General features: G+C 36.7%; 2 protein-coding genes across 2 annotated transcripts; one reads left to right on the top strand and one right to left on the bottom strand.

Moving 5' to 3' along the window:
• Positions 1-3006: 3006 nt before the first annotated feature.
• LOC122060676 lies at positions 3007-3450 on the top strand. Its single transcript, XM_042623792.1, has one exon. It carries the CDS (start codon positions 3007-3009, stop codon positions 3448-3450), a length of 444 nt encoding a protein of 147 aa, XP_042479726.1.
• A 6943-nt stretch (positions 3451-10393) lies between these two features.
• On the bottom strand, positions 10394-12689 carry LOC122061416 (transcription factor FER-LIKE IRON DEFICIENCY-INDUCED TRANSCRIPTION FACTOR-like). The gene is made up of 4 exons (XM_042624664.1): positions 12044-12689; positions 11714-11968; positions 10832-11011; positions 10394-10697 (listed from the first exon to the last, which is right to left on the bottom strand). The coding sequence occupies exons 1-4, from the start codon at positions 12596-12598 to the stop codon at positions 10614-10616; spliced, it is 1074 nt and encodes a 357-aa protein (XP_042480598.1). The 5' UTR covers positions 12599-12689; the 3' UTR covers positions 10394-10613.
• Between the last annotated feature and the right edge of the window lie 4475 nt (positions 12690-17164).

Here is a 17164-nt window from a genome sequence, read left to right as displayed (position 1 = left end):
TCTGACTCATTGTAAGTTCTGAGAAAAAAAAAAAACATGTCCAAAGTCTTTTTTAACAATGAGGCTTGGCTATGATGTTGTTTTATGTTGTCAACATTGTTACCACATTTTCAAAGTGATGCATGTTCACTTAGAGTTGGGAGTCATCACTTTAGAAATACTTTTCAGCAGATGTATCACTTTGTAGCTCAATTTTGGGGTCCATGTATTGACTTTTAGTTGAAGGTGATCATGAGAAAAGAGAGATATCATTAGTTAAGTAACCATTATGTTCAATAAGTCTGAAGTCTTAAAAAAGGCCAAAAAAATAGAAACATATTTTAAACGTGTTTAGAACGAGAACGCTTTCCACTTGCCCTTTTTTCCCAATTCTATGGGAAACATAACAAAAAATAAAAAATAAAAAAAATAAAAAAAATTTAAACGGTTAAAAAGAAATAGAAGTTTAAACGCGTGTTTACTAACTAGGTCCTCTCCTCATGTGTGGGGAGTTGATCCACTCTTCAACCCTTCTAAATCTTTGATAGACATTCTTTGTCTATTTTAGTCTATAATGCTTATATAATATAAATACAATGCAGAGAGGATTTTAGAGACTTCTTTGTGGAAGTTTGCTATAGAGAATTTGGTGATCGTGTGAAGCACTAGAAGACCTTGAATGAGACATGGACCTTCACTGTTTGCGGGTACGTGCTGGAGCCCATCACTTGCTCCTTTTTCATGCAATTGTGGTAGATGTATACAAGAAGTGTCAGGCAGCTCAAAATGGCTAGATTGAGATTACACTGAATTACTTTTGGATGGTTCCCTACTCCGACAGCCTAGAAGATGTCCCCGCAGCTCTCTGAGCTTCCGATTTCATGTTTGGATGGTGGGTACATATGACCTTAAATTTGTCAGCTAAGGTTCTAAAACTTTTCAACAATGATCTTAGATCCATTGATTGAAAATGTATCAGGTTATCATGCATGTTAGAGACAAGACCTTCCTTACTAGAGAGTTAGCTAAACTATATATTCTCATGATTGTTGTGTGTATATATTAGGTTCATAAACCCTATTACCACAGGTGAATATCCACAATGGATGCAAGATCATGTTGGGCCATGGCTGCCGAAATTCTACAAAGAGGAATCTGAATTGTTGAAAGGATCTTATGATTTTCTGGGCTTGAACTAGTACACTGCAAACTATTATGAGAATGTCTCCTCTCCTGTGTTGAGTTCCACATCCCAACCCAAGCTATGCCACTGACTCCGGTGTTATTTAAAATTGTAACTGTCATGATTCGTGAGTGAACAAGATTTGACCATGTCACCTTTGGTGGGCTCAGGTGGACCTGTAGAATAGTTTGTTGGGCTTGCAACCCCTAGCCCAAATTATCCCCACAGCCCCACTATATCATGGACAATAATGCTTAATTGGGAGGGGGGGGGGTGTTTAATTTAGAACCAGAACCAAAACCGATATTAAATAAATCGAATCAAATCATTTGGTTTTTGATTTTCAAAAGCATGAATGATCTCATGATTAAAACAGTTGATTCGAATTGAATTACCTATTTTTGAACCGAATAAGGAACTTGAAGAATTTATATTTTTCTTTACTATTTCAATTAATGTGGATGGCATATATATATATATATTTTTTTAAAAATTAGCGAAGCTGTTAAAAGTTGGCCAAACACTAAAGCAGAATTTTAATTTTAATTTTTTGGTGAGTTAAATAATTAAAATTCATCTCATAGACCTATCTTTTTTTTTTTTTTTTTTGGTAACATCCAACAATGGCAGCTCTTCGGAACCATTTCAAAATGCTGAAGGGGGAAGGATTGAAGCTTTGCCTACCAATATTAGCTCCTCTCGGTTACCTTCTATGGAGAGGGGAGAAATCTTAATTGATTTGATTGCTCCAAATCACAATTCTGTCCAATCCAATTCGGGTAAGCAAAGATTAACACAGGATAAGGAGGCGGGTATTATGGAAACATCTCCAAATGAGTTGGCACAGAAAGGAGGGGAATCCAATATGGATTCTTCGAATGATGACTCATATTCAACTAAGGATGATGTGGACCGGTCTGGCTCAGAGTCAAGTTTTGAGAGGGAGTCGAACCTAGACCAATTTGATGTGGTTGATGGAGGAGAACCAAACCAGCCAGGGCTCCACTCTAACGCTGAACCAATAGTGATACCGCCTGAGGAGAACTGCGTGGTGGTGACTCAGGGTGCTGTGAGAGTTTCATCGAGACCAAAAAGGTCAGAGACAACTTTAGGGAGCTTCCGTGGTGGGTTGGCGGGTAGAGGTGGTTGTCCCAATAACAACGGAGAGCATGTGGCATCATCGACCACTACTTTGAGTAGAAGGGAGGTGGCTAGGATGGGGGTTCTGGCTGTGGATAAAGTGGCGAAGATAGCTGAAAAAGGGAATGATCTAGGGGATAAAAAGGAAAAATCGAAGCAAGGTGGTGGTAAGGCCTCGAGGTTTGATAAGGCTAAAGGGAAGAATTGATTCCTATGTGGATTTTTTTTTGAATATCAGGGGAGTAAAGAAGGCAGCGGCTGCGAGAGTGTTGTAAAAATTTTTGCGTGACTCCTCCCTAGATGTGATCTGCATAGCGGAACTCATGGTGGACTCCCTATCCTTCCCTTCTGCACATTTAGATCGACTTATCTTCAGGGAAAAGTTAATTCATAATTCTCGTCGCGATAAGGTTCCTAACCTTTGGATTATTTGGAAAAATTCCCTAAGGCAGCCAGTGGTTGTTCAATCCTCAGTGCAGCTGATCATAGTCTCTCTGGAATGGAATGGTCAGACGGTGTTGATTTCTATGATTCATGCCTCTTGCTTTAGGTCTAAGTGTAGGAATATATGGATGGATATGGTCGCATTGGCCTCTTCTTCCTTTCCGTGGGCAGTCATTGGTGACTTTAACACCATGCTCTACTCCCATGAGAAGCGGGGTCCGGGTAGATTTAATGTGGGTGTTGCAGCTGAGTTTTAGGAGATGGTGGATGCGTGTGAGTTGATCAACACCCCTTCTCAGGGATCCAAATTTACCTGGACGAATAATAGACGTATAGGTCATGTGGCGGCAGTGCTCGATAAATGTTTCTTCAGTGCTAATTGGTTGGATGTCTTTGGTGATTGTGGTCACCAGGTCCTCCATCAGTCAGTGTCAGATCATGCCCCTGTTTTAATCTCTTCAGCGGCAGCCCCTAAGCCTAGGAATGCCCCTTTCCGTTTCCATCGTTTTTGGATGGAAGAGGGGTCTTGTGAGGATCATCTGAGGGAGGTGTGGTTCAGGGAAGTATGGGGCGGCCCAATTGGAAGGCTTGTCCAGAAATTAAAGGCTGTGAAGGGCGTTCTTAAGGTGTGGGAGAGACAGACTTTTCCAATTGCTAATTTGGCCCTAAAGGAAGCTACTGATGATGTGGTGGAGGTGCAGTGATCCATTGATCAGGTTGGTATGACTGATGAGTTATTTTCTAAGGAAGTTGAGGCTAAAACAAAGCTCTTGAAAGCAGTGGAATTACATGAGAAGCTTTGGGCAAAGAAAGCTAGCTGTAAGTGGGCTAAATTAGGAGATAGAAATTCAAAGTTTTTTCATTTATCAGTGAAAGTGTGGCATGCCAAAAACTGTATTTGCTCATTGAAGAAACAAGATGGATCGGTGGTTTCAGAGCAAGGGCAATTGGCAGAGTATATCTCGAATTATTTTCAAGTATTCCATATGGCCGATCAATGTGAAACATATTCGGAACTGCTTCAACTCGTCCCCCAGGAGGTGAATAGAGAAGATTCCTTGGCTTTAGAAGTTATCCCTGAGATGGATGAAATAAAGAGGGTGGTTTGGAGTCTTGATTCAGAGAGCTTCCCAGACCCTGATGGCTTTCTTGGAGCCTTCTTCAAGAAGTGTTAGGAAATTTTTGGCGTAGATTTTTGTGAGGTAGTGCGAGCTTTTTTCAGAGGTGGTAAGCTGCCCCATGGGGTGAACAATAGTTTGGTGGCTTTAATCCCTAAGGTGGAAGGGGTAGCATCTTTGGATAAGTTGTGCCCCATCTATATGGAAAACACAAGGGATGTTTGAAAAGGGCAAGATAATTTCAGCAAACACTGGCTTGGCATCGGAGCTGGCAAACTTGTTACACACCTCTGTTAGGGACAGTGGTATGGGGATTAAGGTGGATGTGCAAAAGGCTTATGACACCCTGTCATGGGACTTCCTCTTTGCGGTGTTGAAGAGGTTTGGCTTCTCGAATGTATGATTGAGCTAGATTCATGAGATTTGGATTTCGTCCAGAATTTCTATTTTGTTTAATGGTGGTCCGGTAGGCTTCTTCGGTGTGGAGCGGGGTTTGAGGCAAGGGGACCCGATCTCTCCTATGTTATTCATCCTAGCAGAGGAAGTTATGTGTAGGGGTTTGAATGGTTTATTGAAGGAGAGAAAAATAAAGGCTCTCCCTGAGCCGAGAGGGGCAGTGGTTCCTAGTCACCTGCTCTTTGCCGATGATATTTTTATATTCATGAACGCTGCTGCCAAACATATTAGATGTTTGCATGATTTCCTCCACAAATATCAACTTTAAAATTCAATCTGGACAAGAGCAAAATTTTTTTCGGCAAAGTTGCTCCACAGGAAGAGGTTTATCTCGGACTTGGTTGGTATCCCAATTTGTGCGCTGCCTATGAAGTATCTTGGAGTGGAAATCTTCAAAGGTGCTGTCAAAAAAGATAGGCTACTCCCCTTGATGGACAAGATCAAGGTTCATTTGCAAGGATGGAAGGGAAAACTGCTATCCATGGCTAGTAGGGCTGAGCTGATTCGGTCTGTCATCTCAGGTATGCTTCCCCATAATTTTTCAATTTATTGGTGGCCTGAGTCGGTGATAAAAATAGTGGAGCGATGGATCCGAAATTTCCTATGGTCAGGGGAGATTAACACCGTGAAAAAAATATCGGTTAAATGGTAGGATGTGTATAGACCCAAGGCTGAAGGGGCCCTAGGAATTAGAAGACTCAGGGAGGTGAATTGTACGGGGCTTAGTAAATTTGTGTGGCAGATGAAACACGAAGAGACAACTTTCAGCAAGTTCTTGAGAGCAAGGTTCGTTGACGAAGGAGGTAATCTCAAGAAGGGGTAGAAGTCGTCATCAATTCTAAAAGGCATCTCAAAGATGTGGAAGTTTGTCTCTGCTTTTGAGCGCTGGATGGTGGGGAATGGTGAGGATATTCTCTTTTGGCATGATAGATGGCTGGGCCCTTTGTCAATTGCGGAGTGATCTCCCCTCCCTCTCTCTCATTTCCATTAGAACTCATGTAAAGTTGCAGAGTTTATTGTGGATGGCCAGTGGTCTCTTCCTTGAGCCTATTCGGAGTTCTTAAAGGGTATTGTTTGGGAGATCAAGAATATCTCATTACCATTAGAGTAGAAAGATAAATGTTGTTGGTCCCGCTCTTCTTTAGGTAATTTCACCACCAAATCGGCTTAGGAGGCACTAAGGAAAAGAAACCTAAAGGTGAGCTCGGCGAAGGTTGTGTGGGGGGCTGACCTATTACCTCGTTTAATGGTGTTTGGTTGGAAGCTTATGCATGGTAAGCTGCCCTGTGATGACAAAGTGAAAAGGAAAGGAGTCCCCCTTGCCTCTAGATGTGAGATTTGCAACAAGGCGGAGGAGTCGCTGCCTCATCTTTTTTTGGATTGTGAGGGTGCTGTCTTTGTATGGAGTTCCTTTGCCGAGGGTTTTGGGCTTTGTTTGCCAACACAGTGGGCAGATTTGTCAGAGCTATTAAAGTGGTGATCTCGAAATTCTAGCGCTATAGGGCTGGCTCAGATATGGATGGCAGGTTTGATCCTAATCCCATACTTCATATGGATGGAAAGGAACTCAAGGAGATTCAGGGGGGTAAACCGTTCCTTTAATCAGATCTTCAAAGGCATCATGGATGAGGTGCAAAGGCGTGGTCTAGGAAAGCGAGATAGAATAAAATTGCACCTGGACCAGCAAAGGTGCTCTGGGCTGAATATCACCGTCCCAAGAAGGCTTGTCAAGGGAGTGTGGGAGATATCCTGGCTGCCACCAAGGGAAGGATGGTGGAAATTAAATTGTGATGGTTTGTCTCTGGGTAACCCAGGAAGAGCAGGGGCCGGTGGAGTTATAAGGGACAGTACTGCGCAAATGGTCTTGTACTATAGCTTTTTCTTAGGGAATGCAACTAACTTCTAAGCTGAATTTTATGCTTTGATTGAAGGAATCAAGAGAGCGAGAGAGATGAACTGTAAGTCTCTGTGGATTGAATGCGATTCGGTATCAGTGGTTATGATGGTGCAAAGGGATTTAGTGCCGTGGTTTGTTTGGTAGAAGTGGGTCTTTCTTCTCTCTTTCCTCAAGAGTATCTGCTGAAAAATTACTCATTGCTATCAGGAAACAAATCCCAAAGCATATTTTCTAGCAAATATGGTTGCCAAGAGGGAAGCAACTTCACCAATTTTGATGTGGCCTTCGGAGATATTACAGTATTTTCTGGATGATGCGATGGGCAGGTCGCGTTATAGATTCGACTAATGTGATTTTATTTTTTTGATGCCTTGTCCTCCTCCCTGCTGATGGCAATGCCGAAGGTGGGGAAGAGTTCTGGGACGGACTACACTGGTTATTTCTCTTTTTCTACGTTCTTTTATTTATTTCCCCGGTATTTCGGTTTCATTGTAAAATATTTTTACTCTCTTCTTACTATACATGACCTTTTAGTGAAAAAAAGTAAAATTTTCACAAAAAAACTCTGAAATTCACTTAAAAGGAAAATTAAATCCTTAAATCAACCTTTATTAAACTCAAAGATATCCGAAGTTGGGGGTTAGGAGTGTTTGGAAGTCTGAACCCTTAAGTGACGAAGAGATTGGTAACACGTTACCAATCTAGTCACGAGTATATCGTGGGTTACCCATTAAAATGGAGGGATCACATCCGCACTCCATTCGAGACTGCCAATATACATCAGACTTATAGTATCCAAAAAAATTATTTACCCAAAAAAAAAAAATCCTAAAAGATTAAAACATGGTTTTAAAATTTTTTTCTACTCCACAAGCCTTGCATGTTTTTAGGTGGCCTTCTAGCAAAAAAAAAAAAGGGTTTTAGGCGGCCAATGAATTGATATTGATTGGGATCGGATTCGATCGGATGGATTTATCCTTATTTTTCTTATTTTAGACCAATTTTACTGTTAAAACTTACAAGTAGAGGGGTACAAATTGGATGGGTATTTGGCATGGACTGATTCGATCAGATTTTTTAAACTATGGTATATAAAACATTGAACTAATAACAACGAGAGAAAAAAAAAATGTTACCCTATTGGCACTAGGGCATTCACACACCAATGTACAACTGGATAGTTTGGAAGAGCATTTTCAGCGAATAATAGAATTAGGGGTAAAAGTTTGGCTTTGACAACCTGAACCTGTCTTGACTCGTCCTAAGCTCGAACAGGGTTTGGACCAAGTTTTTTGACCCTGAGGGCGGGTTAGGGTTGAAAAACCCCAACCCTAGGTCAGGGTTGGGTCAGGTTAGGGTTGAGGCCTCAACCCTGTCCAACCCGACCCAACCCGCCCTGAAATTTAACCTTGTATTTTTATAATAGAAATTAGGGTTCCAATCGATATTTCATTTTTCTATAATTTTTTAATATATGAGATATGAATGGTAAAAACATATCAATTAAGGTTAATCCAACCATTGTAGAACCAAGGTCAACTCAACCCAACCCAGCCCAACCCAACCCAACCCAACCCAACCTTGATAAGGTCAATTAGGGCCGGATTGGATTGGTATCAACTCGATAGGGTTGAGCCTGAACATGAACCCGATAGGGTTGAGTTGGGCCTGAATTGAATTTTGAGGACCTAAGGTTAAGATAGGGTTTTAAAAAAACCTGACCTGTTTCACCCCTAAGTAGAATGGGTCAGCACGGGCTTTTCACCTGCTCTATTTAGACATGGAGTAATGCAAGCAGCTAGCATTATTTCTTCCAAAAAATAAATAGTTATGGCATCTGTATTCTAACCGGTAACGACCCCTTTGTCTAGACACAAGATGCATGTTTCAAGAAGATTCACTGCGGTCATTTTCCACCCCTCATATCTTCAACACAAGGGCCACACTTGAACAGACAGCTTTGTCGTATAAAGCCATGTGGGTGTTTTAGATGGAATTGAGAGAGAACTCCTTTGGATCACTGCTCACACACTTGAACAGAAAACTTTCAATCTCTTGTGGCTGGTGGGCGGTGACTGGAATATGTGGGGATCTCATGGTTTAATGCATGCTGTAGAAACCTGCCAGCGATTGCCTCCCGTGCGTCTCGTGAGTTTTTTGGTTTTGGTTTTGGTTTTGGTTTTGATTTTGGTTTTGGGCTTTGTGGATTACTCAATGCTTTTTGTTAACAGTCACATATTCCCATGCAATCCTTGGTTTTGGGCTTTGTGGATTACTCAATGTTTATTTTATTCTATTTATTTTTGTTTTTTTTGCTTTATTGGATAAGAATGTAAGATAATATATATAAAGAGTATGAAAACGTGTCAAATTGATAGATCTAGATTAGATCTTCCAGTCAAAAAATATAATTTCTGACGCTACTCTTTCAATCTTCTTCCATTATATATCTCCACATGTCTCATTTAAATTCATGGTTGGTTACACATTGATATAAATAATATTAAAATATTTATTTTTAAAATATCATCTGATTACTTTGGATCCCACCATGTCAACAAATCTGACATAAAGTTGAAATTAAACAAAACTGTGTAATTGCACATAATCCCTTCTTTTAATTTTTTTTTTATAGAAAGTTATACCTTTTATACTTTTCATTTCTTAAAATCTTACTCTCTTTGGATTTTATATTTTTTCTGTTTTTGACTTTTTTTTTCTGTTATTCCTCCTAAATTTAATTTATAATTATCTGAAATCTATTTTAGATTTTTTTTCTTATCTCTAATTAATTAAATTTTCACCTCCTTAACTTCCCTGACCTTTTAAATATTCAGATATCCTTCAATAGTACATTTCATTATTTTGTGAAACTATTTTTTATTTCAATTAAATTACTTCACATGTATGTATTAAAATGATATAACTACTTTAGTTGACTAAAAAATAATAATAATAATTACATGTTGCATAATTATTAAGATATATTATTTATTTAATTATGCCTATTCGAGCAGAGGTTGGAGTTGGTGGATTCTAACAAGCTGAAGTGGGACATGCTGAGAATTTCTAACATTACGCCCAAGAGCAAAATTTTACAATTAAGAAACGGCCTTTTTTTTTTTTTTTTTCGTTGGAGCTACTATCATGTAATTTATTTTTTTCTTTTATAAAAATTATATTTAATTGTCAAGAAATAATTAAAAAAAAAAAGAAATTTAAAATATAAGATGAACTATAACCACATAAATCAATCAATATTGTATCATCTTGATATAAGATGAAGTATCAAGTCATTGTTACCTCCTTCCCATGTCAATAACTATAGTAATACACTTCAAAAGTTATGGCATCATAACAACTTAACTCAATTCAAGTAAACCTTATTCACACCAAATGGGGACCACTATACGTGAGTTTTTTCAAGTAAAGCTATATAACAACTATTTTATAATATATTCAAGTATTTGAAACTGCAACTCTAACTCATGTCTTTTTTTTTTTTTTTTTTTTTTTTTTTCTTCACCTCTAAAATCATTTAGGATTGACACACTTATAAGGAATACATAAATACTATATGTAATTGTACCATGTGGAAATTTTGACACTCAGATATTTAGAAAATGACTTAAATTGATCATGTGAAATTTCAACTTTAAATTCAATAATATTTCCTCACACCTTCTTCATAGTTATGAATTCAAAATATATTGTTCTTCCAATTCACAAACTTTATTTGTGATAAAATTTGGCATTTCACTATAGAATATTTTGGTTGAGGATGCATCTCATTGTCAGTGAAAAATTGTAATCTTCTTTTGGTTGGCATTTGTTATGTTCCCAAAAATTATATAATAATGAGTACAAAAATAATTTTAAAATATTTTGATAGTGATTTATCATTATGCCTGCACATTGTCGGCATTTACATATAAAGTGACAAAAGTGTATGATAATGACTTATTCATTTCACCAACATTAATATTTTCTTTTGCTATAACAGAAATTGCATTAAACAAGGAACAAAGTCTAAAGTGCACTAATAAGTGTCAAACAACAACAACAACAAATATTCAAAGCAAACTAAGTTTCCATCAAGCCTACAAGAAAACACAGCCAAATGATGAATTAGCACATCATCTCTCTCCCTAAATTAGAGAAAAAAAATCTAAAATCTAGCTTCCAATAAGATGTTTAATCCTTCATTTCATATTCTCTGCCATTGGGATATTGTTATTATTGACCATAGTCTCAAAGAATCTGAGAAAACCACAACATTATCCAGCTGCTACGAAATTTCTAGCTTTCACTAACCACCTTATAATAATGAAAAAAGGTAACAAAAGGTAGGTAAGAAAGATCTACTACATGGTTCCCTCTTTCTTTGTTAAAATTATTACAGCAAAAGACCCAACTTTGTTGCATTTGCTCTAAATTGTCGTAGAAGCTTTTCTTGTGTCATAGCTCCCTTTTTTCTGACCTGTAAAACAGAAGCAACAATGTTATTTTATATATATATATATATATATAGAGAGAGAGAGAGAGAGAGAGAGAGAGAGAGAAGAATCATCTAAATAAGTGATGGGTTAATGAAAAATATGCAAAGAAACATACACGGAGGAAAGTAGTAGAGAGCATGTGGAGATGATCATCAAGCTCGTCCACAGAAGCACATGTAACATTCAAACCTGCAAGCATTTCAATAGCCTTCTGGACTAGACCCACTGCTCCCACTGCCTTATTGCAACAAATCTTCAATATGAATCGCTCTTCATCCAACGTACATGCTTCCATCTATAAATATAAATATATATATATATATATATATATAAATATACTGTTAAAAATATAAAATACACAGATTCCAAATTACAAGTCTCAATAACCATAGAGTGGAAAAAGGCCATATAATACACAAAAATTTCAACTCGAATCTGAAAAGGCAGAAGAAGTGATTAAAAATGTCATTTCTTATTAATGTAACGCAAAAGGAATTTTTTGTATTTTTCTTTTAATCAATTCAAATTCAAATTCAAACTCATCTTACGAGTAACCACAATAATACATGGTTGAGAAGAAAACTGATTGTGAAGTTCTCTATCACATAAAAGTATGTAAATGTATTAGAATGACTGTCAATCCAAATTGAAATCAGCCAAGGCCGACGTTGATTCTAGCCAATCAGAATCATACCAATCTCAATTGAATTCCTAACTTCTACAGGTCAATTCTGGGGGTTTCAAACCCTGAGACCCACTCATGTTACCAATCTGGTGGAAGGCTGAATATAATATTCACATTTCAACATGTATGGTTATCATCACTAATTTACTTTGCAATTACTAACTTGAATCCCCCTAACTTCCTATAAGAAAAACATAAATATATGAAGTCCACCAAGCCAGGGCCAGTCTACAATTAGGTCAGCCAGGCCTGGCCCAAAAAATGCCAGCCTTTCTAAACAAGCAAAGATGGATTGGATTAATGGAAGCTGACCTTGGTTACAGTGGGAACCAATGCATAACGATCACAATCTTGAGTAAAAGTTGGCACAGGTGGAGCTTCATCTTCAGCAATGGTAGTACATGAGGACTCCTCACCTGAATAGGAGGGGGAGGATGAGGACAAGGAGGAGGCAGCACCCAATGATGAAGCAGAGTTCAGATTGAGTTCCTCCAGCTTTTTCTGTGTTTCTTGCAATACATTTTGGAGATAACCAAAAGCATCAACCAGAATTGATCTCTTATCCATCTGCCATTATCACCACACAATGTAAGAATTTCACCAAATAAAAATATCTAAAAAAATTTAAGTAATTAATTAAACCTTTGTGATATTGGGAACGAGAGATCTGAGTGTCATAAGTTGTTGATTCAATCTCTTTCTTCTCTTCCTTTCAAAGACAAGATTCCTGCTTCTTCCTGGCCTATTCTGTTTCTTACCATCACTTTCTCCTTCCTCCTCCTCCTCCTCCTCTTCCTCTTCCTCTTCCTCCTCCTCCTCCACTTCCTCTTCCGGTGATGACCCTTTTTGTTGTTGTTGTTGTTGTTGTTGTTGTTGTCGAGGATGATGACCTTGCTCCAGATGCTCAATTAACAACTGCTCTCCTTGTTGAAGATCCTGTTGTTGGAGAGAATAAGAAGTCAGCTTAGCAAGATCAGATTGATCATTCTCGGTTTGGATATATGTTGATCCATCAGCAACCTCCAATGGAATGAAGAAATCAGACTGAAATCCATGGTGGAGATCCCACCAGTCATCAAAACTCGAAGAACCCATATCGCCGGCGCCACCGCCCGATGCATTCACCGGCCAAGAGTTCAAAGAATCTTGAGCTAAGAACGCTTCCAGATCTTCCATTCCCACATAATGACTATCCATGGATTTATTCTGAGTCAACCCACCAAAACGAAACAGAGGTAATGAGAAGACACACAAAGCCACTCATTCACTCACTCCCGTTTATATATAAGAAAGAAGCAATGGTTTAAGCCACAAGCCACTAACCTGTTAGTGTCCACTTTAATTAGCGTTTGAAATGTTCCGCGTCAGTGTGAACCCACATAGGAAATTTCTTCTGGAAGCTACTATTTATGGAAATTACTGTACTTTTGTTAGCCAATTAGCTGAGAATTGAAGTGTTGCCACGGCGATTACTGATGACGTATGAGGTATGATTATCAATACGATTTTCAAGACATCTTATGTATGTATGTATATATATGATCATAGATTTGAGGTTTCTTTTTGGATCTAGCCTTTCCTTTCCGGACTGTGTAACATTGGAAGAGCCACACATTAGAGACCATTGAGGAATCTTGATTCTAAATTTACACTTGTCATATGATCATGAGTATGGCTTGTTTAGTTTAACAATTGTTTTCTTTGATCATATATTTTAATGGTGTCAATAATAATGTGTGTTGAATCATCAATATTGAAGAGATTTTTTATTTCATGAGTGGAGGATTAGTAATATTTTAGGCTCTTATGTTTGGAAGTAAGAATCAGGTGACCAAATAGCATTATTTTTCTATAATTTAAAGGAAAATGATTCCTATCTTGGAGTCTTGTTCCTACGCCGGGCCCCATCTGTCCATCTTTCTTCTCCTCTCTGTATATGATCTTCATGTTCACTTACGCACTAAACCAATTGATAGGTGCTGATTCGGTCTTGCATTGGTGTAGCATAGGAAACATCTTCCTTTAATTTAATTAATAAAAAATATTTTTTATTTGGGAGCACTTCATCCCTATTTCTATGTATCTCCTCCCCTCTATGAAATAACGTCTTTACCTCTCTTTGTGGAGGAGAAAGATAAGAAACATGGAAAGGAGTGCTAGCTTAGGCCACACCCCTGACAAAAAAACCTCTCATTTAATTAAATCATGGACAAGGGATCATTGTCATAACATGTGGCTTTTACACTAGCGTGAGGCCAATAAGTGCATGGGTAGGGGCATCAACAGGGAAGTGATTTTCCTTCTCCTCTATGTTGGCATAGATGCCACACGACTTGATAGGGATCTTCTCCCCTTAAACCATATATTGTAAATGAAAGTTTTCTATGGGATAGTGTGGCCCCTACGCCTAAACACATGGAGGCAAAAATGATTGACCCACCCCCCATGAAACGGAAACTGACATCTTTTTAGATGCTTTATTGTGCGCTCCCATTGGCATTCATGCACATGCATGAATCACACTCCCCCACAAGAAGAACTCTCATATTCTTATAAGCATTTTCTGAATGATAAAATGTGTTTTCTGTGAGGGGGTGTGGTTCCTGCACGTGCGCTAAGGCCCATGAGAGCACAAGAGGAAGTATTCATAGAAATGTCATTTTTCCTTTCATACGGAGTAGGATGGTTATTTTTCCCCCATGTGTCTAGGCGCAAGTGCCACAGTCCCCACATAAAGCTTTTTCCCAATTTCAATATACACGTTTCACAAGACAAACTCTTACAGAGAAGGGAAAATAGACAATAGTTGGCATCATTTTAATTAGGGGTGCATGTTTGGCTAGGTGAGCCTAAACCACCCAAGTCTGTCTAAGTCTAATAGGGTCTGAGTTAGGTTTTCCTAATAGTGAGCTAATTTAAGGTTGAAATTTCTAAGCCCATTATAGGGTCAAGCCGAGTTTGGGTTGACACCTTGGCTGAGTCTAACCTGGCTTGGCGTTGTATGTATAATGAGTTCTCCTGTAATGACCCCTGGCTGAGCTCAATTTTGGTTAAGGAGGTTTCTCCTATACCTCTGTCGTCTTTGGATGATTTGAATGAATGAACTTTTTCCTAACAAAAAGAAATAAAAAAAAAGTGTTCCATAGTGATGAATGATGACGTATAAGGTATGACAGTTTATATGATTTTTTTTTAATATTTATTTGAACCGTTGATTTTCAAGACAATATCTTATGTATATATGTATGTATGATCACAATGTAACAAATTTGAGGTTTCTTTTAGCCTTTCATTCTCAAAAGGATTAGACTTTCACTACAACAAAGGAGGCCTATAACTGTGACTTTTTCCGCAGTAAAAGATCTAAAAATCTGCAGCAATAACCTATTGCTACAGATTACCTGCGGTTTTCTATCCATAGCTTGAAGTGCCGTCGCTAAGTCTGTAGCTACGGATTTCACACCGCAGGGACAAGGTACTCTATAGCTGTGGATATTTAACTGCGATTGTTTTCGTAGCAAATCTATTGTTGCGGATTTCTAACTGCAAATTTTTTTCACAGTAAATCTATAGGTACAAATTACTAACTGCATTTTTTTTTCCATAGTAAACTTATAGTTGCGAATTTTAGAGGCAAATGTTTCCGCAGTAAATCTATTGCTGTGGATTTGTAACTGCATATTTTTTCCATAGTAAATCTATACCTGTGGATTTTAGCTACAAATGTTTCCAAAATAAATCTATTGCTACGTATTTCTAATTGTGCTATTTTTCCACAGTAAATCTTTAGCTGCGGATTTTAGATGCAAACTTTGAAGCCTCAAAATACATTTTTCTAATGGCATATTTTTTACGCAGCAAAATCTATAACTAAGAATTTTAGCTGTAGAATTTTGTGCTCCAAAATTTATAACTATGACTTCATAGTGCTGGAATATTTTGTGCAATAAAATATATAACTACGGAATTTTGATGCATAAATTTTCACCTCAATTTATAGCTACGCTTTTGTAATGATGAATATTTTGTGTAAAATAATTTATAACTATGAATTTTAATTACGAATATTTATTATGAAGACATAAATACGAGATTTTTTTAGTGGTGACAATATATAATATATATTTTATATAAATATTTATATATGTTATATAAATATACCTATTTCTTGAACCTGTATAATCCATTCAAAACACAATCTGTAATAATTTATATATATATATAAATTATACATAAATGCATAAATCCTGCTTATCATCCAAATCACTTAAATAATAAATAAAAATGGATAAATTCATGAACATCATCCCAATCAATTGTATCCACAATAACTAATTCCAAAATCTTATCTAAAAAATTAAACTCCATCATACTCCAAAAATTCAAATTGTACGATAAAAAAAAAAAAAAAAAAACTATCAAACTCCACTAATTTTTAAGTGCTCCTTGTTCAGGTCCAACCCTCCCAAGCTTTATATTTGAGTTTCTGAGTTATTTTCTATAATAAAAAAATAATTATTTTATGATCAAATCATAAATACTCATAACAAAATCATTAATAGTATATCCTTTTACCTTGTTGTGGTAACTTATTTTGACCATTAGAAGTGCCGAGTACATATCACACACTTATAAATAACAATGGATTAAGAAAAAAAATGTTAAAAATAAAAATCATTAAATTATAATTATTTTTTTGTATGTAAATTCAAATATTTATATTATCTGTTCCATCGACTGTGAATGAGGGAGTGTACAATCTTCCATGTCAAACTCAGGACGTAAATCTTGAATGGTTGACACAAGCTTTTTAATTAAGGTTTCCATTGTATCAACCTTATTTTTCAGTGAAATCACATTTTTATCATATTCAGAACTTGTCCTAATTTCTCCAAGGAGACAAGAAGCTGAAGAAGTTGTAGGACGTAATCCTAACTCAAAAACACGTCCACGTTTATCTTTTTTCTTCACTTGAAAATAAAGTCATTATCTTAAGTGATATTCTCACTCGTGTTTTGGGAGGTATTGGGTTCTGGTTTTTTTTTTTTCTCTTAATTTTATTCTGCAATTCACATACAAGTATGTTATTTCAAATAAGTGTGATTATATTTAAAAGATAATATTAAAATATTATTTTAATTAAAAAAATATAAATAATACATACAATCATAGCTGGTGCAATGTCATCAATAGGATCCCCGTCTCTATATTTATGAGTAATTATATATAAGTCTACACGGTCTAGTTCCACTCCAATTTCTTTATGCTATTATCACATTAAAAATGTCATAATTAGAAACTTCATACCAAAATAGAAATGAATAACAGAAACATTTTATTTTTTTATTTTAATCTTGTCAATAATTACCTTCTCATCATGAATTCTTGTAAAACTTTTTTGACACGCAGTATGGGGTACACCTTGATTCTTTCGATTCTCCTTATTTTAGTGCTACATTTCTATAAACATACACATGACGTAGTCAAAAGATTATTACAAGCATACCACTCACATTATTTCAGTGTTACAATTTTACTAAGATTTTTTTTATCAATAAAATATAATAATGCTCATATATAAAAGAAAAAACGCATTCACACAAAACTACAACATATTTAAAGTATTCCCTTTCCTTCTTCTGAATATCAAAATTGCACAAGATTAGCTCATTGATCAACATTCACAGTTTCTAGTACATTCCTCAATAGCTCCATGTGAGCCTTGTTATTATCAAAATTAACTGTCTTTAAATCACTTTTGTA

Source organism: Macadamia integrifolia, chromosome 14, assembly GCF_013358625.1.
Source record: "Macadamia integrifolia cultivar HAES 741 chromosome 14, SCU_Mint_v3, whole genome shotgun sequence".
Classification (NCBI taxonomy): domain Eukaryota; kingdom Viridiplantae; phylum Streptophyta; class Magnoliopsida; order Proteales; family Proteaceae; genus Macadamia; species Macadamia integrifolia.
Note: the sequence above shows the minus strand (reverse complement) of the source record. Positions and strands in the feature narration are given on the sequence as shown.